The following is a 23,925-nucleotide window of genomic DNA, read 5'->3' on the forward strand; positions in this document are numbered from 1 at the left end:
CACACTAAAACTTCCGTCAAATCCAAAGGCTGTGGCTATCCAGTATCACAGCAAACTAACTTCTGTGGAAATAAAGATATCAGAATGTGATTCTATAAGAATTAATACTGTGCTCCGAGAAAATTCCTAGGTTGCACTAAAAAGGATGGAGGCGGGATGCAGTATTTCTACAAATCATGTCCCATATATGTCACTGCCAATGAACTCTAATAAAATAATTCTCAAAAATGCCGTCTGTATATCTTTTCTGAAATCTAAGCCTGACATTGATACACATGATAAATCTCAGTGATTTCCATGGATGCTCTCTGCTGAGCTGACTCATGGCAGCCTGGTGAGCTCATCCCACCTCCACGGGCTAAATCCCCTTCAGTAACAGTGTGGCAAAAACATTCACGAGTGGTCTCCTTGCCACAGACCAAAAAATCCCACAGCACTCAGCAATTAAACAGGAGGAAACCAAGTTTAGAAAACAATTTTATTAGACAAATTATTTAGACAAATTATACACAGAAAGCTCTGCCACTTGTAACTGAGGCCTCCAAAAAGTGTTTTGTGTATCTGTAGAATAGGCAACACATGAAAATAGGCCTATTTTAAATATCGCACATGGTTAACAGGTTCTTTTAATAGCTAAAATCACTGCAACATCTGGTATGTCCCTACGTAGCTTGTTGGAAAGAAATTATCTTTTTTTTTGTTTTTGATTTTACTCAGAAGTGTGGATGAGTTCATGAATGTTACAAGGGGAAAGCAAGTTGTGCATGCTTTTAGACACTTGCTACCCTGGAAACAAAATGGTCTTTTGCACAATAAGAATTTGTTCTGCCTTACACAGTAGACAATATTTGAAGATTTAGTACAAAAAACAGTGACAGTACAAGATGCTCCCCCAGAACAGAATTAGCATCAAAATAGAATAGATCTGAAGAATATACCTTTTAATTTATCCTAAAGCAAATCACATAGGCTGATTCCTATTAATTCTAGCCAAAGAATGAGTTAGGTTAAAATAAGTGTATGGTTGCATTAAAAAACCAAACCAAACAAAAAAACTCACAGGATAAACTGCTTGCTCTCTACTTAACCACATTTTTAGTTTTAAGGATTACAAATTGAAAGCTCTTCCTACGTTTCTAACAGGTAACAGTGTTACTTTAAAAAGCTGGTGCCAAAGTGGGCACCTGTTTTGCTCTCACTGCTGTTCTTTCTCTTGTTCTATACAGTTGGCACTAACATAAAAAATACATAGCTCCTCTAAATCTAACTCTTAACATATAAAGGGTTAAAGTGAGCGCTTGTTCATACTTTTTTTTTTTCCTTAGAACAATACGTGATTATAATTAAGGCCACATCTGTATTTCTCAAGGGCTTTTTTTTGTTTCTTTTTTTTTTTCACTAACACCATTATTGTATCGATCAACTGTACTAATTTGGAAAATAGTTTATTAACCTTTGATCTATGTTTAAACTTCTCTAGAGCTATATTAGTTGTTCATGAACATGGTATACCTAAGAGAAAGTTCCAGTTGTCTAATTAATTAAAAGTAAAATTATCAAGGTTAGCCTTATAGAATGCTCAATAGCCAATGCAAAACCTAACCAAAGGAATTACATCTAGGTACAAACGTTAAATTGCCCTGGATGTTCTAATAAAAAAGTATAAAATATGCTCTGTTGGCAAACGATGCAAGTCAGAATAACATTAAAGCAACCTGTCTTTTCGAAATGAAAAGACCCCCTGCACTGTACATCTTTCCTGTATACAACACATTTTTACTAAAGCTTTATTAAATGAATTGCAATAGCAACGGCTGCCATTTTATAGCTATATATACATGTATATATATATACATACCTGTGTGTATATATGTATATATATATATGTATGAGATACTAATTTATTTAACACAACAGAGGCTTCTGCCATATGATACAGTTTACTGTACATAAGAAAACCTTTTAACACTGTACAATCACATAAAGGTCATATGCACTGTTGCAGTGCAAAAGTAGCTTTAACTGTAGTGTTTACTGGCATAGTGATGGCTTTTTGTAATCCTACAAAATTGCATTCTCGTATTATGGGGCCTGAATGGTCTGCTAACTTATTTGTTTTGCTTTCATTTTTTTCCTTTTTTTCTCTTTTTGCTTTTTTTTAAATTTTTCATTTTTTTAAACTGCAGGGTTTGCCTTTGGTCCACAGTTAAAAGGACACACAGCAGTGGAGCGCTGACTGGATGCAGCAGAATACATGAAAAGGATTTAAGTTATTGCAATTATAGTAAAAAAAGGCGGTGGGGGAGGAGGAGCGAATGCCCTTCTGTAAAGTAATCCTCAGGGTTTTTCTATGCATGAATCGCTGCACTTTTCCTATATTTACGTATATGAAAAGCCTGAAGTAACCAAAACCTAATGTGGTGATAAACCAGAGAATAAGTGATTCAAGTAGTAAAGAGAATAAGGGGAGACAGAGGAGACCAGACCGAGAAAGCAGAGAAGAGGAAGAGTTGTTACTAATAATCCTGTTTCTTAAATAAAATTAAAAAAACCAACCAAACAATGGAACAGAAAATAACCCCCAAATAAAAAAAAACTAAAAAAAAAAAAGGAAAGGGAAAAAAGGTTACATCCATGTTAGTCCCACAATATTACAGCTGCTCCTTGCAAAGGGAGTCCTAAAAAAGAAACAGTGAAGAAACTTGGTCTGATGCTCAGATGGAGGTGCCTCGGTCTGGGTCGCTACCGATATTCAGCCCCAGAGTAGGAGTCGGTTGGTAAGGGATAGATGACATTGTTTTGATGGGGCTTCTGAAAAAGCCACCGTTGGGTGCCCTGTGCCTGAAAGGGCCAGTTCGGTGCTCAGGCACGCTGCCGAAGGAGAAACCCGAAGCGGCTTTAGCGGACAGCGTGCGGCTCAGAGTCTGGATCTGTTCTGGTATGAAGGTGGTTGTGGTGATGTGAGTGTTTCTGAAGTCACTGATTTGCTCCAGTGCCTGACGTGTGGGTAAAGTGTCAATGTCCAGTGGGGTCAAGTCAATCGATGAGGTGGAGAACTGTTTATGGGGACTGTCGTCGTCTGTGCAGAGGCTGTTCACGCGCCTGTGGAGGTGCTCCAAGTCGATCTCCTTGTCGTCCTGGGGAATGAGAAAAACAAGAGGCACTGCTCACCATCACCATTTGTGCTGGGCTGAAGCTTCACAGTACGATCCAAGTTGCTCGGGAAGGCCAAAGCACAATTACCTACAGCTGGCTGTTAGCTGACGGCGTCTCTGAATGTCACCAGCAAACGCCCCCACCGCCTGAAGCTGGGTGGGCTAAGCCAAACTGAGGCAGACCTTTACACCACAGCTCCCTTCAAACCCTGAACCTGAACAACAAATATCCAAGCGCTACCGGTTGGTTTCTGTCAGGAAAAGGCAGGCTCAGAGCTAGGTGGGTTGGACTAGCAACAGCTGAATAACAGTAAACTTTGTGCCATGAAAGCAAAGCATAATCTCAAACGCCTGGGATGATGCCAGTTCTTCAACTCCGCAGTGAGGCTTAAGTTCGACAGTCAACACGAGAGGCTCTGAGGGATCAGGTTGCTGTCTTTGTCATCCTTTCAGGGCTTAAGGAAGGGCTAAAAACATCTTAGGTTTCTTTCTGCCTTTATAATATAAATTGTGGCATAGCAAAGCTGAACTTCCAGACAAAATTCCAAGCACTGGTGACTCACTGACATCACACAGAAAGAAGTACACCAAACAATTTCAAATGACAATGCCAAAAGAGGGATTAATTCTCCCCTTACCTACAAAGAAGCAATTCCATCGATTCTGATGGAATTACACTTTCGCGGACGAGAAGAAGAGAAGGTGGCCTGAGGTATTTATTAAAATATATCATCCCTCCTCTTACCTCTGTCCCTTTTCCTTCTTAAACCTCTGCTCCCAGAGAACTCAGTTAAATAGGTTTGTTTGTTATAATCAAGAATTTAAATGCACGGAAGTTAAAAAAAGAGGAGACACAATAAATCATCTGCACTGTACATAGCTATTTCTACTGAACTGCAAAGCTTAATTCAAAGCAGCATTAAGTTTACATGTACAAGGCTGTTCCCTCAGTCTAAGTGGTGCAGCTCATTCGGCACAAAAATCGATTTCAACGAACCTTAAAATTTACCTTAATCTCTGTGAAATCTACTGGCTCTTCCAGGCCACTAGAAATATCTCACACTCTAGGACCACACAGAGGATAATTAGGCAGCCGATAGATGCACACTGATGACTTCCAGCCTCGATTACTGCAATTCAATGACTGGCTTGATCCAGAGCTCCCTGAATCAATGGCAAAACTCCTAGTATACCGAATGGGCTTGAGGTCCCTCCTTTGTCTAGGAATGAAGTCAAGCACTCTGAAAAAGTACACACCTAGAACAAACTGCAGGAGTTCATCTACTTAGCAAAGCAGATCGCTGAATATTTGCACTGGTACTGTGCCGAACACAGAGCACGACTGGAAGGAGACTCAGAGGCCAACTCCCCTCTGGGATTTTACCCTTGGAGGGCAGGAACAGGGAGACAAACCAGGGGAAAAGGGGCAGGGAACGGGGCATCAGGGATCTCCCAGGGACGGGACAGTCGCTGACCACAGAGGCTTTGGTTTGAGCTCATCACGGGAGGGAAAAAATGCAGTGCTCGTTTCTCAGACTTAGCTTTCTGTCTATAGTTTATTCACATGTAGACATAGACATGGATGCACATAACAACCACACAGGTGACACCAAAACCAAACGCATTCACCAAACGCTCTCTCCTAAAAACTTTGGAGCTGCATACGGATGCAGGAGAACTGGGGCCACATCAGAAGCTAAAGAAATGTACGGAGGCTCCGTTAGCATGTGCAAGTCATGACTATGTCTCTGAGGGACAGTCCTAATTATTTTTCCTTTTTTGTTTGTTTTGGTTTTTTTGTGGTTTTGTTTTTGTTTGTTTTTAATTTTGAAAAAACATACAAACACCTTATAATTTAAAATGCCAGTTGGGAAAAGATTGGAATTTCATCACTTCTGAGCATCTAAAAGTTACTCAGAATATTCCTCTTTCTTCTTTTACAGAGATGCATTTGGGGCTAGAGTCAGACCAGTGAAAATGTATAAGCGGTGATATTCTCCCATGCTTAGCCCACAACCCGATCTCCACCCAATCGATACACCAAAATGAGACCCACTCACAGTGAGATTGTGCATATCTCCATAATATGATCTTTCCTCTTCTCTCTTGTGTGATCAGTAGTGACATATTCAGCAGTTTTCACATTTAAATTATCATCAGGCTTCAGAGTCAACATCCCATTGAGATTACTGGGGCGGTTCACACTTCTCTCAGAGCTACTGTTTAAGGCTGTCTGCAGACTCAGGCAGACATCATTGAATGGATTACTTCTGGTACGCGACCAAAATGTTATCTTCACAACCATAAGACAAATTTTTCAGTATAAATGCTTGCATTCTGGAGCACAAGATGGCAGCCACCAGGAAAAAGGGTTGGCTTGCTGACCACAAACTGGCCCAATCTGACCCCCGACTCTGGACTAGTGGCCTGGAAGAGCCAATGGATTTCATGGAAGCTAAAATGAATTTTAAGAAAGTTAGTTAAGATGTATTTCTTTGCTGAATGACCCCCACATCCAGGAGAGCGGGGACATTCAGCACGTACGTCCATGTTAAACTCAGTTTAGAGCCAAGCTTTTCAATTTAGTGTTGAGATGCAATTTTAAATGCTAAGCTAATGACCACGTAAAAAAGATCAAGGAGGCCAAATTATACCATTTGTGGAGAGTATACACTTGAATTTCTCTGCATTTGAAAAATGAAATAGGAAATTTTATAGTTATATAAAATACCCATGTTGGTTTTTTCTTTTCCGTTATTGTTTATTTTCATGTTTTGCACCAGATAAATATAAAGCGTGAAGTTCTGAAAGTTTGGGTAAACAACAATCAAGTAAATTTTAGGTTTTTAAAATAATTTACCAGTTGAAACTAAATGGTTTCAGTTCCTGAGAAACCCAATTTAAAGACTAGAGATTCTTTTTTTTTTTTTCTTTTCTTTTAATAATGATCCAGTGCAGATCTTGAACAAAAAAAAGCTTGGGAATTAAAACAGGCAAGAAAAGATTAAATGTAGTCTAACATCAGTGTCAATGCTGTCTAATTAGGTAGCGTAATTAATCCTGCCTGATTACACAGCATTAGATTAGCAGGAATAAACACAATGGAGAAACTGCAGGGAAAGTGAGACCACTGCACACAAATTAATAGCAATACCCCACAAGCTACACAGATGTGTCTAAACTACACAGATAGAAAAACTATAATTGATGGTGCTACATTAAAGCTCATATTTAGGTTCAGCTTTGGGAATCGCTGCCAAGAACATTTTAATAACTTTTTTATCCTCCCTAACATTTTTCTGGTATTTTGTACAGCTGAATTATGAAGGTAAGAAATTTTTTGTGAGACCACATAGGCTCAGATGGCTGGTAAAGGGACAAGTAGATTGCCACAGGAAGGAAAGCATTACACATGTAGGAGCAAACTCATCTCTGGTGTAAAATAACATATCTCCTTGTGTTCTCCATCCCACATTTTCTGAAACAAATCTGTAGCAGATTTCAGAAATAAGTTGGGCCTGAATCTGAAAAGTCTAATGTACTCTTGCTTCCCTGGACTTCAGCTTAAATAATGAGAACTGAAGTTCATGGAAGTCCCAAGAGGGAAACATTTCTGAAAATGGGGACAAGCTTATTTAAGAAGCTAACTGCTGATTAAAGTGCTAAACTTTGCAAATCTATTTTGGAAGACACAGCCACTGAGTTTAGGGGATATATTTTTCAAGAAGAAGCCAAGAAACCTTTGAACTTACTGGTGAGAATTAGCTCTCACCAATGGGGATATTGAACTAAATACCGATGTATTAATAATGTACTATTCTATAAGTAATAGTTGCATTTTACTCAGAATAGTTGCATATTTATACATCATCAGTGTAAAGATTTTTTTTTCATTCAAGCTTTTCTAGAAAGAATAGCTAAGGAGATTTTGAGGAGCAACATTTACCTTAAAAAAAATCAGGAAGCTAAGGAAATTTCTCTGAATTGGATTCCCCACCTTCTCTAAAGCTATAAAGCCAAGGCAGCAATCTTTAGGGTGCATGAAAATTCCCCAGGAGAAATGGAGGGTCTAATACCTCTTTTGATGGAACCCGGGAGCCTTTCCTTTTATTCCACCATGTTTCCAACATTGCAATGAAACAGGATAGGACAATCCCAGCAGCGAGGATGCAGAAAACACCTGCAAAACTTTTTATGTCCAGGGCACCTCCTTTCTGTTTGGTATCCACAGATGAGTAAAGATCACATTGACTGTTCTTTGGCCACCACTTATGCTTCAGTACGTCCATGTCGCCGTTCTGCTGCAGCTCCAAAATCCTTCAGGAGAAAGCACAGAATCAGAGGTTACAGTGAGGCAGTGGAGGTGGTGCCTGAGAACTCGAGGATGTAATCCGACTACTTGCAGCCTTCCCATGTGTCTCGGAAAGCCAAGCAGCTGATGAATCCAGACGGACTGATCAAGCCAGAAAAGAAAGCCAGGATATGGGATTGCCTGTAAGACTGAGCCTATGCATATCTATGCTCCACTCTGGACACACGAAAGCACATACAAGTCTCTCCTTTTAAGACCCTTAATCAAAATGCTTTACTTAATATACTGTATTTTCCTAACCAGCTTTCTCACAGACTATGTCAATCAACTTTTGTAGTGCATTAGGTATTTGACAATATATATTTGGCATTTTAATTGCTGGAGACTTTTCAATAAAAAAAAAAAAAGGAAGTACAGTTCAGATGTACCACCAGATACATGTCACCTTATTGTAAAATAATCTTTATCAGGTTACCTACTTGCTGCTTGGAGAGAAAGCAGAACTGTACCAGCTGCAGTCAGTAAAGACCTAAACTAATCTTGCTCAATGGGAGCGTGCAACTTGCTGGTAAGCTATTTCCATAGGAAGGTTCTTTGCTGTGGAATTCACTCATCCTTGCACTTACGTACCCAGCTCACTGCCACAGATTTACTGGACAGTTTGCAAGGCCACGTATTTAGCTAGACTTCCTGTGGGATGAATAGTTTGAGGAATGAGAATTGTGTTTGGAAGAAGATTTTAATATTTAGCTCAGTCATTCCTGAGGAGAGTGTTTTTTTAAAAACATCCGGAAGTGACTGAAGTAGCAGCTGGGTGCATGTGGTTACCCAAAATAAAAAATTCAACAATTGCATTTGAGAAGAATAAAACGGGGAATGTTTTCCTTCATGTAATATATTTGTTTGTCATTTCAATGTTGGGAGGCAAACAGTGCAATCATTTGACACAGCATGCAAAAAATCCGAGTGCACACAAACCAGCAGAGGTCTGGGATGTTGCTACCAGAGTCTGTACTGCATCAAAGGAGGAAGAAAAGCTGTCCCACTGGCTCAGGACTACCATCGCAGCTCAATGCAGTGGTCTGCCTCAACCTCAGAAAAATACAGTGTTATGAAAAGGAGTTTGAATGCACCTCGGAAGCACAGGGCTACTGCTCTGTACAGAGATCATTCAATCTCTAATGCTGCTTGAACAGGTAGGCAGGTCAAAGAAGCCACTAAATTTTCTACAGCACATCCAAATGAGCACATACTTATGCTGTGGTCCTACCAGGAATGGGAGACTTCACGCAGCCATCAGTGGCTTAAATCCTAGCACAGCTCTGCAGCAAGTTTCTGCTTCCTACCTAGGAGTATGTCCCACAGCTGAGATCCCAACCTGTTCAGAGGGGAACAGGTCCACCCCTGCACTGTACCAAAGGGCAGAGCGCCTTTGGGGAACAGACTTCAGGTGACAGGCATGGCTTTGGAGATGCTAGAATTGTCTGGTTCGCATAGCTTTGAGTTTATAAGAAGTGGAATGTCTTCTGTGCAGTGCCTGCTGACAGTACCTAGCTGAATGTCCAGCCCTGGAGAATGGCAAACAATATCAGAGTTGCCCGGGCTATATTTTGAATTGTACCAGACCCAATGCCAGCTTAGGGAAGCCCCATCCCAAAGCTGCCTGAGGAGGCAGGGGTAAGTCAAAGACAGGAGGACTCTCCATTCTGTTGCAAGAGACAGAATAGCTGTTGTGAGACATCCATGTTCAGAGGAGTTTTGGAGGTGTGCGGACTGCATACAGGACTGCTGCCATTGCTGCCTACAGCTGCCTGTTGGGAGCGTATAGAGACACTGCAGCCAGACTCAGTGGCAGAAAGAGGTGCAACTGGGACAAACTAGAACACGAGCAATTCTGATTAGATAAAAGGAAAGTGGGAGAGGTCAAAGACTGGAGCAGAGAATTTGCAGCATCTCCATCCTTGGCGACACTCAAAGGCCCAGAGCAACCTGGACTAACTGGACCTGCTTCGAGCAGAGGGCTGGGCTGGAGCGCTCCGGAGGTCCTTTCCCACCATAATTACTCCTCTATGACTACAAACACAGTCCATGCACTACTCCGTATTATGGCATACAGTGCTTACAGGCATAACTCACCCTCATTCTGGTTCTTGCTCCCCTGGCATCCTGCTTTGGACTTAGGTATTTTGGCCCAAATATTCCAGTTTGTCAGGTTAGCAGAAGCAGCAGATAGTCGGCATAAACAGAACCTTGTTGTATAAATTCTTGTGGAGTAATAGCAGATTAATTTTTGATGCCCAGTCCAAACATTTGGCATATGTGTTTTTATATTCAGGAGTTACTGTACTATCTACACAAGGCAGTACCAGAACAACATTGTGGGACTTATTTCTTCTAGCAGCAGCTCTAATCCCCGAGCAGGGCTATTTTCTTTCTTTTATTCAGTCAGTAATAGAACGAACCATCCAAATGATTGCTCTATTCTCATTAATTAAATGATTCTTCACTTGTCAGTATAATTCCTGATTACACAAGACATCTTTTCAACAATAGGCATTTGCATAAAGACACTGAACTTTAGCTTGTTCCTTAACAAAGATTTATTCCTAATTGTACTCCTGCTAATTATTGGCAATTTTCTTTATGGATGTAACATAAGTTCAATTATTTACAGGAAAACATAAAAAAAGAAGCAGAAACCAAGGATAGTGATTATATCATTATGTGGAAAAGCTTGAGAAATGGAAAACTGCAGCTGAAAACAGATGTTGAGAGATAAAATACATATAAAGAGAGATAAGAGCATGAATATCTAACTATATTAACTTCATACAGAGGAAGAGGGAGAACCTACTTCTATTAGACTTATTTCTGAATTCACCCGTTTGTGGAGCCAAAATAATAGTTAACCTGTTAAGAAGATTTACCACTACCAACGTGTCCCCCTGTTTATGAAATTTCCTAGTTTTCTAGCGCATTTTCAGGAACGAAAATCGTGCTTTTGTTGAAATTCCGTGAAAAACAACACGAAGAAGGGAGGTTTCTTGCAGGCGTGCTGTGCCCGCGGGCATCGCTATACTCGCGTGCTGCAGGCGCTCCCCACACGATGGCACTCTTTCCATAAAAATACGTGCTTTTGCTGCAGTTCCTGGTGGGTGCCCTTGTACAAGCTAATCAGATACCTGTTGGGTGGCAGACACTACAATCAGTTTGATATTTGATTTTCAAATTTAATAAATGACTAAAATAATAATGCAGTAACTGAATGCTGTGAATAATAATGATGCAGTAAATGCTGTGATTCCAGCAAGTGCCTCTTCTCATGAGTCCCAGATTTTTACAACTGAAGTTTTCCTCGACAGTCCTGGCTCCTTTGAGCCTGCTGTACTGGCATGGAGTAGTATTGCAACACGTAAGCCAGTAGTAAGAGTGGTGGAAAGTAAGTAGGGTGTATGAGTTCCTGCTGTTTTGAAACTCCACAGATTTAAAAAGCTTACAGAAGAACCCTATATATTGAAATAATTTGATTTGTCTGGAAAGCATGACCTTTGAAACTTGCTTAGGGCTAGAGTGGGGGGTCTTAATATATTTTTTTCTACCAGGCAAATTTCAAGGCAATGACATAAAGGTATTAAGCTGCACAAAAGAAAATAGCTGAATGCACTTTAAGTGATTTGGCCTTGAATTCACAGTGCCAAGTGATGTCTAGCGGACATAAGCACAGAAGAGTAAACTTCCTGCGGTTTCCAAATCTGACAGTGATGTGAACAGATCCTACTGAATCAATGGGAATAGGGCTGGATTCATCTCGGTAACTACATACATTGCTGCTGGCAGTGAAATGTAATTGCTCCTGCAGAATACCCACAGATAAAAAAACTTCAACTTATTATGATAGCAAGGTGTCACAAATGCTACAAAATTGAGGCATCTGTGACACAATTGTTTTTTTGATCTTGTTTTATTCTTTCTGAGTTATCAGCAGCAAGCAAGAGATGCGACAGTCTGTTTACAACAAGATCAGAAACACCAATGCGTGGTCTGTGATGTTGAAGGTTACTGAATATCAGCTCCCTGCACCAGAAACATGTTATCCAAGGGGATATAACAAGGAAGAGAAGGTGATGAGGTGCTACTCTGGCTCTAATCTCCAGGATCAGGCTGCTGCAGAGAGGTGTGCAGAGCCATGCAACGAACGCCCACTGTCAAAAGGGGGAGAAAAAAGTAAATTAAAAAAAAGCTTTGTATACCTCAGCGGGCTGTGCCTTGGGGGCCTGAGCCAAGGACCCAGTCCTTGCGCTGGATCCCGGGGTGCTCGCACGGGTCATGTTTGAGAGCACTTGGTGCCTGCAGACAGGGCCAGATAGTTAAAGGTGCTCAAGTAACTTCTCCAGTGGCTAGCCAAGAGTTGAACTCCTCAGGCAAAAGCTCCACACTGGAGCTTTTCTAACAAAAATCTGGGTCCCCTCTCATAAAACAAGACATAAAACTAAGCTGATTTGTGAGCATCCTTCAGTTATCAAAGTAGACTGGTAGGAACACTCGAGGAGGGTTTTTTTTGTTTCAGTGAAGTGACTGCCTAAATCTTTCTTATTCATGGCAGTAACTGACTGGAGCAATGCCAACTCCTACTGCATTTCCCTGAGAGGGCTTTAGGTATTGGCAAAGCAGGCCCCCCTCTCAGCAGCAGAGCAGCTTTTGCAGGTGCCACCTGCAAAACTGGCTCAGGGCTTTGGTGCCAGAGAAGAAAGGCCACTGCTTGGCCCAGCTTGCAGCACCCTGCCTGGGGAAGAGGCCGTCACAGGCATGGGGAGGGAAACAGGGAATAAGGGTGGAGACAGGCAAGTAGGAGGCTCTTGGGCATTCTTTTCACCCCCTCTCCTACCAGCGGCATCTCATTGTCTCACTGAGACCTAATGAAGTTTCATTATTTTGACCTTATCCTTGGGACCTTGCAGGACATGCACACTGGTGCTCAAAGCCTTGACTCTGATACTATCTCCAGTGCCAACAAATACCATAATTCCCCAGATGCCCGACAAATCACATTTGCATGATATTACAGTCATGGACCGTTATGAAGCTGCTGAGCAGAGTGAAGGATTTATCTATATTCACCTACAGGAGGGGAATATTCCTGAGTGATTTTGTCTCATTCAAGCACACAGAATAGAGAGATAGGGAATGGTCAGAAATAACTCAAGTGTTTAGAGAGCTGGTGGGAAGGCTCCAGAAAGGGCTGCTTGCATGGCACCAGCTGCACCACCCAGTTAGACATCCCTAGACCTAAACCTAGAATTAAAAGGGGCACCAGATCATTGAAAAATACAGCCCAGAGGTGAAGGAGGCATGGGAAGGTGTAGGGCAGAATGAGCTGTCTCACAGTGAAAGAAAGAGGGGAGCAGTGCCTGTGCCTGCTCCTGGGCAGATGGAGGCAATGCTAGGAGAGCTTGCAAGATGACCAAAGCACCTGGAGACAGAGATATCATTGCTATTCCAAGTCCTTCCTTCTACTACAGGTCTTGATAGCTGTTAAAAAATAATGCTGGTTTTGGAGAGCCCGTGTTCTGGTTTTCTGTGCTGTTTTTTTTAAGCCAGCATTTCAATGAGCTGCCAATCATGGGCTCCATGAGAGGAAATTTTTCATGCCAGCCAAACACAGCCTGGGCTGCCAGGTTAGATGAAGCTGCGCTCCCTCTCCACCCGTTCCCATCACTTAACCCAGCAGAAGAGTGCCTTTGGGTCCCTCTGTGAAACCTGTTTTCTGGCAGGGGCTCCAAGCAGATTTAAATGCAACTAACTTGTACCCCATGCGGGCAGGCAGGTGGTCACCTTCCAATCCGCCCTTTGGCAGTGCTTGTCATCACACCGCTGTCACTAGGAAGTCAGTGCACAGAAACAAGGATAAACATCTCACATTCTAGATATGATAGAAGAAGCAGTAGTAAACCAGACCTGCTGTTCAGCATTAAGGATTTGCATATCAAACAATATAAAAAGACAGAAAGCAGCTGACACTCTGTTTTGCTCAGCAATAAACTATTAGCTTCAAAAGATGCAGCACTTGACTTGGATCCCATAAATTAGTATCACTTTGTTCAAATTAGTGAACTTCTTTTTACTTAAATCTGTTAAACTTATGTGGACACTCAAATACAGAAGGCTAAACATAAATGATACGGCATCTGCAGTAATAAGAAATGAGATATTAACTATATTTATTATACAACTGTGGTAGAATTTTATAAGGATAACTCTGTAATAGTTTTATTCAAGCTGCATAGTTTTGCTGAATACTAACAATTAAGAAACCTAGGTAAAGACAAAAATAAAGTTATTCAAAATCTTCTTCCTTTTAATATAGAAAAAGTTGAGGTGAGCTTAACCAGCCTTTCACCACACAGATCTTTCCTGCTTAGGAGAAAGCGGCAATAAAAGTATCAGTACCTATTTATAAATCCCAAATGACAAGAGAACATGTACAGACAGTTGCATAAATATCATGGTTTTATTAAGCCCACTGCTGTTATGGTAAACACCAAATTAATTCATTATGGCTAGTCATTGTATGCTGTCAACCTTATTAAAACAAAGAAATGTACTTTCAAGGTATATTGGTTCCTGCGCACTACCTGTATTCCAGTCCTCTTTTAGAAAATTACTTGAAAAATGTCATGTACTAAGCTTTATAAAAAATTCAGTACGTCACATCCACGTGAATGCCAGGGGCCTAATTCTCCTCTTGCTTTCATTACCATAAACCAACAGCAAGTCAATGCATGTGAAGGCAGGGACAGCTTGTAGAGTCTGCAGAACAACGAAGCAGACTTTGATGCGCTCCCCGCAACTGGGACAGCTCTGTACCTCCTCTCCTTGGTTTGCACTGGGAAAGGCTGTCTTGCTAACATGCTTCCAACATCACCTCTGAGATCCAAAGATCAGCTGTGATGCTGCACATGACTGCTGTGGAACGGAGACAGTGCTGCTTCCTAAAATTACACTTTCTTCAAACTGTCCCCTATAATAATGCTCGTGCCACACCAGAAACACTCATAAATGGTATTTTGACTCTGCGGGGAGACAGTACGATGACATACATACCACTTGAGGACTTGAATTGCAGGTCCCAAGCTGCATGTAAGCAAATCAGTAACTTTTTTCAGAACTGAAATAATTGATGATTTCACACAAAACCAGGAAACCTGAACATCCAAAGTTAGCAGGAGTTTCATTAACTTACAGTCAGCAGAGACCAACACAGAGCACACTTGGGAACCCAACCCTTCTGGTTAGGCTGTGACAAAAGTGGCATTTTCTGCATCAGCACAGGATACCTGGATTAGCCAAAAATGGAAAGCGCCCTTTCAGTCACCACATACTTCTTGGACATCATCTCCCCAAAGTCTCACCTGACCAAACATTTCCTCCAGTGTCACTTGTGAACTGCCCCCCTGCCTGAGAAGCCCTACGGTTAAGAAGCCATGTAAAGAACTGCTTTCTTGCTTAGCAGGAGAAAGCAAACAATTGAAAAAAACACTTTAGTTTGACTTTGTTATTGTTTTTTTCAAGTGTGAGATGCAGACACTTATTTGGGTCAATTACTATCTAACCTAGGTCATTCTCAGATATTTTGAACACAAAGTGATAAATTAAGCACCAAAAGTTTTCATTATCACCAAAATGAAATATCAAAATGTTTGGCTTTTAAGGAAAACAAAATATTTTTTAAAAATTAGATCAAAAGGAATAACTTTAATCCGTTTAGACCATCTGCTGGTATCTTATGAGAAGGACAAATATAAGTTCACTGAACCCGACCAGCACTGAATGAATATGCAAGCCTCATCTTCAGCTGAGAAGCTATTACATGAGAAACCAAATTACTAACATGATTAATCTTAAGAGTTGAGGTGACTAGTGACCTTTAATTTTTATATATTGTATATGTTTATACTAGCTTTAAAAGTCAAGCACTCATTATGGCTATGACAATCTGGTCTTTGCTAATATCAAAGTCGGGCTCAAATGAATTGATAGCAGGCAGAATGAAAGCAAGCCAAAAAGACGCAAGAGAGATGAAAAGGAAAAGACAATAAGTCCCACAGAGACCCAGAGCATATCTGCAGTAAGAAAGGGAACACCTTGGGTGGTCTTTGAAAATGTCAGCATCATCCTTAAGCACACTGTGATATTTGGGTTATTGGGTACAGGAAAAGATCTTTCATTTTAGTGTAAGAATGTGGAAATGATCATTTTTGCTTGGAGTCATGCTTCAGGCAGTGCAGAGCCTCTTTCTTATACAAACTACCTACATCCACATTTTGAGAAACAGAAGACATATCAATCTCATTAAGTCCTGTTAACTTGCAGTCTAGAACAGCTCATTTTTAAAGTAAGAGATCTAGGTGGCACTTGCATATTTGACATTTATTTGCTATTTACATAGCAAATCTTTAAATAAGTAAAGATGACAAAATATATAGCTGATGATTCTCTCAGTTTTTTAAACTGTTTGGCCAGTGCTTCTAAGCCCTTAAAAATTAATGCCAAAACCTTCAAAGTTTTCTTTTAGATTGCATTTAAATGAACGATTTGCATAGCGTGATTTAAATATCATCATTTGGAATATAAAGAACCAAAAATCAATAGTTTAAACCTATCTCCAAGGTGAACAGAGCTGGTGATGGAATAGGAGACAGTAGACAGATAAATACAGAGTCTGAAGATCAAATCACAGTAATATGCTTTGTGTCTGAAATTTGACATTTAAAAATATCTCTAAGGCTTTCATCTCCTAGGTACTTGGGCTACAGTAGTGAAAGCTTCCCAGATCCATTCCCATCCAGGGTTTTAAACACATCAGCGTTTGAAATGAGTATTTCTCAACACAAACACTGCATTAACCAACCTTATTTATTAGTGTTATACTGAGGAGAGCCCTCTCCAAACAATCCTTTGGACACTGAAAGCAAAAACGTTCCAGGTATCCCATACGATATATAAGCGCCTCAAAATTTAATCCATTACTTTGATTTGTTCTGCCAAGCAAAAGCGTTTCATAGAAGAACCATTTCTAGTGACATCCCCAAAATACATTCTTTCTTTAAAGCCTTTCTCAAACCATATTAACGAATGTTCTTCAAATGCACACAGCAGTATAGCGGCTGTCTGGGGAAGCCTAAGGAATTGCCACAATTCTGCCTAGGAAATTATGAGAGTACCTGTCAAATTTACAGGAGGTACCAAAGAGTGATTTTGACCATCCTTAAAAAAAATATTAAGATTTCTTATACTAAATCTTGCAGTTTGAGAAATGTGAATCCTACTGCTGAGGATAAATGTGTGACAAACCACACTTTTGACACAAGCCTGCCCCAAGTTACAACTAGAGCTGCCTGAGACGGGTGCCCCTGAAAATACTGCCTAGGGCACCTCGGCTGGTCTGGGGCTAGCTCTGCCTACTTTCCCTTCCAAGGTGCATCAGGTAAGCCTTCCTCAAAGATATACGAGATCATAAATTTCTCAACCTTGATGAGCATTCAGATCTTTTAACCTCCCCTGGATGTAGGAGGAAATAATGAAAGATAAAGTAGTATAATTTTTCAAGTAAAGAAGCTGCCTGACTGCTGTGCTACGCTCAATCTGTGCGCAGCCCTAACCGATGTGCTACTGCTGCCTTTCGTAACTGTGTTGCTCTTATGCATAGAACCATGGAATTATTAAGGTTGGAAAAGACCTCTAGGATCATCAAGTCCAACTGTGAACCCAGCACCACCATGTCTCCTAAACCATGCCCTCAAGTGCTGCATCTACACATCTTTTAAATACCTACAGGGATGGTGACTCCACCACCTCTCTGGGCAGCCTGTTCCAACACCTGACCACTCTTTCAGTGAAGAAATTTTTCCTAATATCCAATCTAAACACAGCCTGAAGCCTTTTCCTCTCGTTCTATCACTAGTGACCTGGTTGAAGAGACCAACACCCACCTCACTAAAACCTCCTTTCAGGTAGTTGTAGAGAGCGAGAAGGTCTCCCCTCAGCCTCCTCTTCTCCAGGCTAAACAACCCAGTTTTCTCAGCCTCAGCACTCCTTATAAGACCTGCTCTCCAGACCCTTCACCAGCTTCGTTGCCCTTCACTGGACACGCTCCAGCACATCAATGTCCTTCCTGTAGTGAGGGACCCAAAACTGAACAGAGCATTCGCGGTGTGGCCTCACCAGTGCCGACCGAGTACAGGGGCGCGATCGCTTCTCTACTCCTGCTGGCCACACTATTCCTGATACAAGCCAGGATGCTGTTGGCCTTCTTGGCCACCTGGGCACACTGCTGGCTCACGTTCAGCCAGACGTCAGCCAGCACCCCCAGGCCCTTCTCCGCCGGGCAGCTTTCCAGCCGCCCTTCCCCAAGCCTGGAGTGTTGCATGGGGTTGTTGTGACCAAAGTGCGGGACCCAGCACTGAGCCTTGTTGAACCCCAGTTGGCCTCGGCCCATTGATCCAGCCTGTCCAGGTCCCTCTGCAGGGCCTTCCTGCCCTTGAGCAGATCAATACTTCTGCCCAACTTGGTGTCACCTGCAAACTTACTGAGGGTGCACTCAATCCCCTCATCTAGATCATTGGTAAAGATATTAAACAAGACTGGCCCCAAAACTGAGCCCCAGGGAACCCTGCTCGTGACCAGCCGCCAACTGGATTTAGCTCCATTCACCACAACTCTCTGAGCTCAACCATCCAGCCAGATTTTTACCCAGCACTGGGGATAAACTAGGAGTTGGTCTAGTCCCTCTTCTTCACCAGACCTAATGATTACCTTCAATAACACATCAGTGTGCCAGACTGCTGACCCTGTGTATGTAGGTTCTCTGCCAACAGGAGACAGGACAGTTTACTGACAGATTTTTGAAGACAGACCATCTTTCAGTGCCCTCACAGGACTAGCAGTAATACAGAGAGGTGAAAAAGCCTGGAACAGAAACCCTGCTAGCTACTGGGGGTTACAAAACTTAGTAATTGATGGTTTACTGCCCACCTTCCACTGCAGTGTGCCTCCCGAGGGACTGCAGTCTACTTTCCATGATAGGAATCAGGGCATAAGCAGCACAGTGTTTGCTGGCAGATCACCTACAGGGGATTTCCATATTAAAGAGAAGTGCCTTGATAAGAATTGAGCACCATTCAATCCGGATAACAATCTGCAGGAGGACCAAGTGTTTATTCTGTTAATAAAGGCATCTCCCTGGTAATGCTGTAGTTTTTCAAGAGCTGCAGACAGCTAGGTTAGCAGTATTCTTGTCTCCCAAACTTTGCCTAATCAGGTCCTCTGGTCCCTTCTGCACTGCAGTAAACAAGGGCTGAACTTGTTCACGTGTGTAATAGTATTTTTTTCAGCCTCTGAGTTTTTGTGCTTTGGAACAAGGCAGCGCAATCCAGCCCTATCATTACTGTTGCTGCTGGAGAAAGCAGAGCAGAAAGAATTAGCAGCAGGATCTGAAGCTTTGCATTTCACCATGCAACTTTCCCCCCTCAAATCTAGGCCCATATTACTCACACAAACTTGAGGGATGTCTGTTCTGTGCAAAATGCATTTGTTAAACAAAATACAAACACAAAGCTACTAGCATACCTAAGTTTTCTGTCAGAAATTTCAGCACAGGCAGAAGCAGGAGGAAATAACTATTTTTCTTTGCAACTCATCCATCCAGGTCAGAACTGAGACTTTTCCATAGAGTAAGAAGAGTAAATAAGAGAGTAAGTAGAGTAAGTTGTTGCCACCCTCAAGAACGTTCCCTTCTTACACCCTATATTTCTAATATTTCATACTGGAGTGTCCGATGATTACATTCAACAGCAAATGCACATAAGCATAAGTTAGAAATAACATAAACAGGAAAAGTTTTGAGGAGTAACCTCAATCTCAATTTTTAAATTGAATACTTAAAAATAAAAATCAACTTCCTGACATAGCAATAGTACAGGCTGATTTTTTTTAAACTCCTGAATGATTTTGAAGGATTTGACATTTTGTAACAAAACTTAGTGATTTTCATGAAGAGTTCTGCCTTCTTTCACCGTGTATCCTAGTTACCAAAGTCCACATGGTTAAACTAAGCAATTTTCTTACATTCTGTTCTTAAAACTAAGCAACACAATTCAGTATTTAGTTCTTCAGTCTTAGAGCCCCTATTTTTTTACTCAGTGTTTGGGAAGTTTCCATGGTTTTAGAGAGGTGAGGTTTTTTTCCTCCCCCTCTCCCCAGTCTATTAACTGACCTGAAGATTATATTCCATTCAGCTCAGGGGAATAGGAGACATACAAAACATAAGCTTGCATAGCAATGACAGCACACCTCATTTGTGCCCTGAAGGTGTGTTACAGCTTGACCAACCAAATCTGCAATTACGGAGATGCCTTGAAGGAAAAACCTTTTGTAGGCAGACAGACCAGACAATGGGCACACTTAACTTCTGTTATTGTACCTACTGTCACCTCTTTTACAAAATTATTAATCCTACTTGCAGTTATGCAATTCCTACCATCCAAGTCTCAGAGGAGGAACCTTGGGAGCACTAAGTAAACCTTTCCTTCCTTCTCCCTTTCCCTCCTTCTCCAGTAGGCACAGGCCACAGAGCAGATTCAAGCAGAGGCCACTGGGCTGGGCTTGCTGACACTCTCATGACACTGTGCAGCAGCAGAGTGGTGTGGTTCACTACTACTGACAGAAAGTAATGCTGCCATTTGCCATGAAACATTACAAAACATAGCTCTAATTTTCCTGTGCTTTGCGCCAGACAAACTGTGGCTGAAAGAAATAGCCCCAGAAATAAAACACAAGGTGCTTTCAGGTGCTATTCTATCAACTCCCCTCTGCAGAATGCTAATGGCTTTGTAAGGAATTTAACAATTTTATAGTGTAGGTCAAAATCAAGTGACTTGGCACTGAGATTCAATTTGGATAAGCCAGTGAGCCTGCTCAGACGATCTGTGCGTATCTTTTTCAAGATCAAGGGCATGAGGTCAAAATCTGCAGCTTCTTTTTGATAGCACAGGGAAGTGAGCTCCTTCCTCTGCTTGCAGAGGCAGATCTGAGAGCTGGACAAGGGCTCCTGTTGCTGCCCCGCTGCATGTTGCTCAGCTCAGAGCATGGGGCAGGTTTGATGACAACCAGGTCCCATCAGAGAGTCTCCCCAGCAAGACCTGCTGCGGTCAGAAGTAGAATTTGGAGGGGAGACAAAAAAAACAGTCTCCCAAGTTTAGAGGGAAAATCAAGACTATCCCAGCTTCTCTTGAAAAGCTGTCTGGCAGAAGAGATGGGAATATTCCCAACCCTAATTTCCCAATTCCAGAAAGTAAAAGTTTATTTGTGGGAGAGCAAAGGAGGATATTAACAGCTTCTTGTTTTCACCCAGCCAGTTCTCCTTTCCCTACCTCCGTGACACACTGAAAATTAGGATTCCACTGAATGGCCCTGTCGCCATGCTACAAATTCACAGCTGCAGAAGATGACGCACAGTAAATCACTGTCCTCTCACTGAGAGCTGCCATAAATAATGCCACAGGAGTTCTCCCCCTGCAACCAGCAGCTGCCTGCAACTGCTGGGAGCAGAGCTGTAACGCAGCCCCCAGGTAGGGAATGGAGAGAAGGTAAAACAGAACAGTCTGAAAAATAAGATCCTGGCATTTATCATCACATTAACTTGTAAGCCTTTCAAAATATTTGTCTCTTCTCTCCCACAGGAGAATTTCTATAAGCAAGTTGTCATAACTTCAGACAAATTTCAGGAATGTGCTGTGTTAATTTCCTAAAAGTACCTAATCTTAGAAGTGTTTTCATTAACAGCAAGTATTATCACTCTGCTTTTACAGAACTGAGGCAGAGATCGTGAAGCAGGCACAGCAGGTGAGTGGTGGAAGCAAAGGCTGAACCCAAGCCCTACTCTGTTCCCTTTAGAAGTGGGCATATTTATTTGTTTTCCTAAGAGAAGATGGGGTGGGGGAAGAAATGCCAAGGAAAAGGAGCAGTTGGGCAGGCTACATGACAGGTGGAAAAGGCCAAAGATGTGAAAGTCTATGAGACATGACTTCCCGAGCAAACAGTTGGCTGACTCTATTGCTCAGAATCAATGACAGCTTTTTGCAGGCTTGTGCTGCAGCGCAGCCTCTCTCATGCCAGCATGGGCACAGCCCTGGGGTTACCAGCAGGGCCCAACTCTGGGCAGGGCCTGCCCAGGGGAGAGCCCCAAGGCAATAGGCTGCAGGGGAGCTGGAAGGGACCTGGCCACCACAGCAGCCAGGCAGTACCACAGCCCCTCTCCAGCTCTGGAGGGACTAAAGCAGCACCAGCGGCCAGGGATGGAAGAAGGGACTGAGATCCTTCACTACATTCCCAGCAAAGCTGTAATATTTCCCAGCCCTCTATACCACCACTTGGCACCTTGAAGGCCCGCACCATTCACACCCTGCATAACGTGCTGTCCTTAACTACAGTTTCTTCACCTAATTTGGGTTAGACCTTGCAAGTACCTGGAGACAACCTCCAGGGGATACTTCTCTCCCTGGGAGACTTGACTGAGGAGAGAAATCAAGGCTATGTATTGCAGTACATGTCATGGACACTGCCTGCAGCTGGGTGTAAACAGCTAAAAACTTGAGGTAATCTCAGACTCATTCCTCTCGTGCTTGGCAAAAAGTAGGAACAGGGGCTTTTTTGCGGTGCACTCATGCTGCTCTAAGATTCATATAACTACGATCAACTATATAACAGCTTTAATTAGGAATTTGCTAATTACCAAGCATTTGGTTAAAGTTTCCCTTGAATATTTTTCTAGCCAGCATGGAGAGAAGCTGGATTTTCCAGGAGTCTGTAAATATCTTTTTTTAAATAAAGGTGTACCTAACATCTGAGTATTAGTTACCAAAAAAAAAAAAACAAACCACAACAAAAAAAAACCCCAAACCTGACAACTCCAGTAACATTCAGCAATGGCTGTGATTTTGGAGATGGTGATGCCAGAGGGAGCTTTCCATGGAGACCACTATATGGATATTTAGGGCTGAGCCGATTCCAATGAGGTTTTTGTTTAGACTAGTTTCTAATTCTGATTTCAATTATAAACTAAGATGATTTTTTTTCTCCTTCCAATCTTTTCTTTTTGGTTGGGCTTCAGGTCAAATTGGATATTCTGGCCAAATTTCTCAGAAAGGAAGATATATGCAGAACGTAGGCAAGCTGGTCTCGTACCCTGTTTGCCCAATTCAAAGGAGGACTGGAAGCCAGCTCTCCTTTATAATGGGGATTATCAGGTAGAAAAGAGAAGTCATGCCAGAGACAGCGATAAGAGACTCCCTGCCTCTGCAAGTAAATCTCTAGTTTAGGAAGCCACTGCAGGGTGCAGGAAAATCAGATACAGGAACCTGCCTGCATGAAGGAGAGCTGTAAGCCTCTGGAAAAAACAGATACCAAAGCTTAGGTTTCTCCATATTTCCCCCTCCTCTGAATCAGAGTTTTTGCTTTCCAGCCAGCTCTTCCAAAAACTGGAATTAAATACCCAGCACAGCATTTCTCTGTTGGAGAGGACCACCTTCAGCTGTATTGCTGTTGGACCAGAGCCTGCACTAGCCACTCATCACCCTCTCTGGCACAGGGACGACATGGATGTGAAAAGGCAAAGCTCACCCACACTGCCTGCTCAAGAAAAGCTCTTTATACCAGTTAGAGAGATTATGGAGGGCTGGCAGCAGTGCTGAGTACTTTTTCAGAAGTCAGAGCAAACCCTCTGCCTCCAGACACCCACCTTCTCTCCATTCCCACCTCTTATGATGAGCAAAGCACTGCAGCCAGAGACATGCCAACCAGCAACACACTGAGCACAAGGCCATACCTGTGCTGTGGGAATGAACCAATACCTGTAGCCCACAGAGTCTATAATCACTGTCTGTGCCTTTTTATTGTGTAATTCCAATTACAGGTGAATGGGATCAAAGAAAATGGAACCAGCTGCAGAATAGGGCAGCAGAGATTTTCCCCTTGCTGGAAACAGAAGCCAGCGCAGCAAGGCAGCAACTAGCGTAACAGGGGTGGGAGGCATATTTTGCTTTACTGTCACTGCTGGCAGAGAGGAAAGCCAGGCCAGGTAGCCCAGCACAGAAAGCTTTTGCAGGCAAAATAATACACTGGCTAATTCTCTTCTTACACCCATTTTAGTTTAGAGCAGTAATACTCACAAAACAGTTGGTTCTTGTTCACATCTACAAGAGAAGTCAGGTTTTACATCTTTTCCTGAAGGATGAGCTCCTTAAGACTGTGCACATATTTGCAGTTTGAATTAATACATGATACCCTATGGATTTTTAAAATTTATTTTTAGTGCAAGCTTTGAGTTTAACTAGGTTTCAGGTGAAACCCTTTAGAGTTAATAATGAAGTTCAGTTACTGCTTGCTTTTAGTTTCTTTTTCTTA

The 23,925-nt window shown here is 42.1% G+C and overlaps 1 protein-coding gene across 1 annotated transcript in view; it reads right to left on the reverse strand.

The window, feature by feature from the left end:
• Positions 1-498: 498 nt before the first annotated feature.
• The window catches only part of GRID2 (glutamate ionotropic receptor delta type subunit 2), a 738,061-nt gene continuing 714,634 nt past the window's right edge, over positions 499-23,925 (reverse strand). Inside the window, exons 15-16 of the mRNA XM_075090836.1 lie at positions 7,232-7,472; positions 499-3,137 (exon numbers count right to left, since the gene is read on the reverse strand). Coding sequence (XP_074946937.1) covers positions 2,715-3,137; positions 7,232-7,472 — 664 coding nt within the window. The 3' untranslated portion in view covers positions 499-2,714. The remainder of the gene's footprint in view (positions 3,138-7,231; positions 7,473-23,925) is intronic.

Source organism: Phalacrocorax aristotelis, chromosome 4 (genome assembly GCF_949628215.1).
Source record: "Phalacrocorax aristotelis chromosome 4, bGulAri2.1, whole genome shotgun sequence".
Lineage (NCBI taxonomy): Eukaryota > Metazoa > Chordata > Aves > Suliformes > Phalacrocoracidae > Phalacrocorax > Phalacrocorax aristotelis.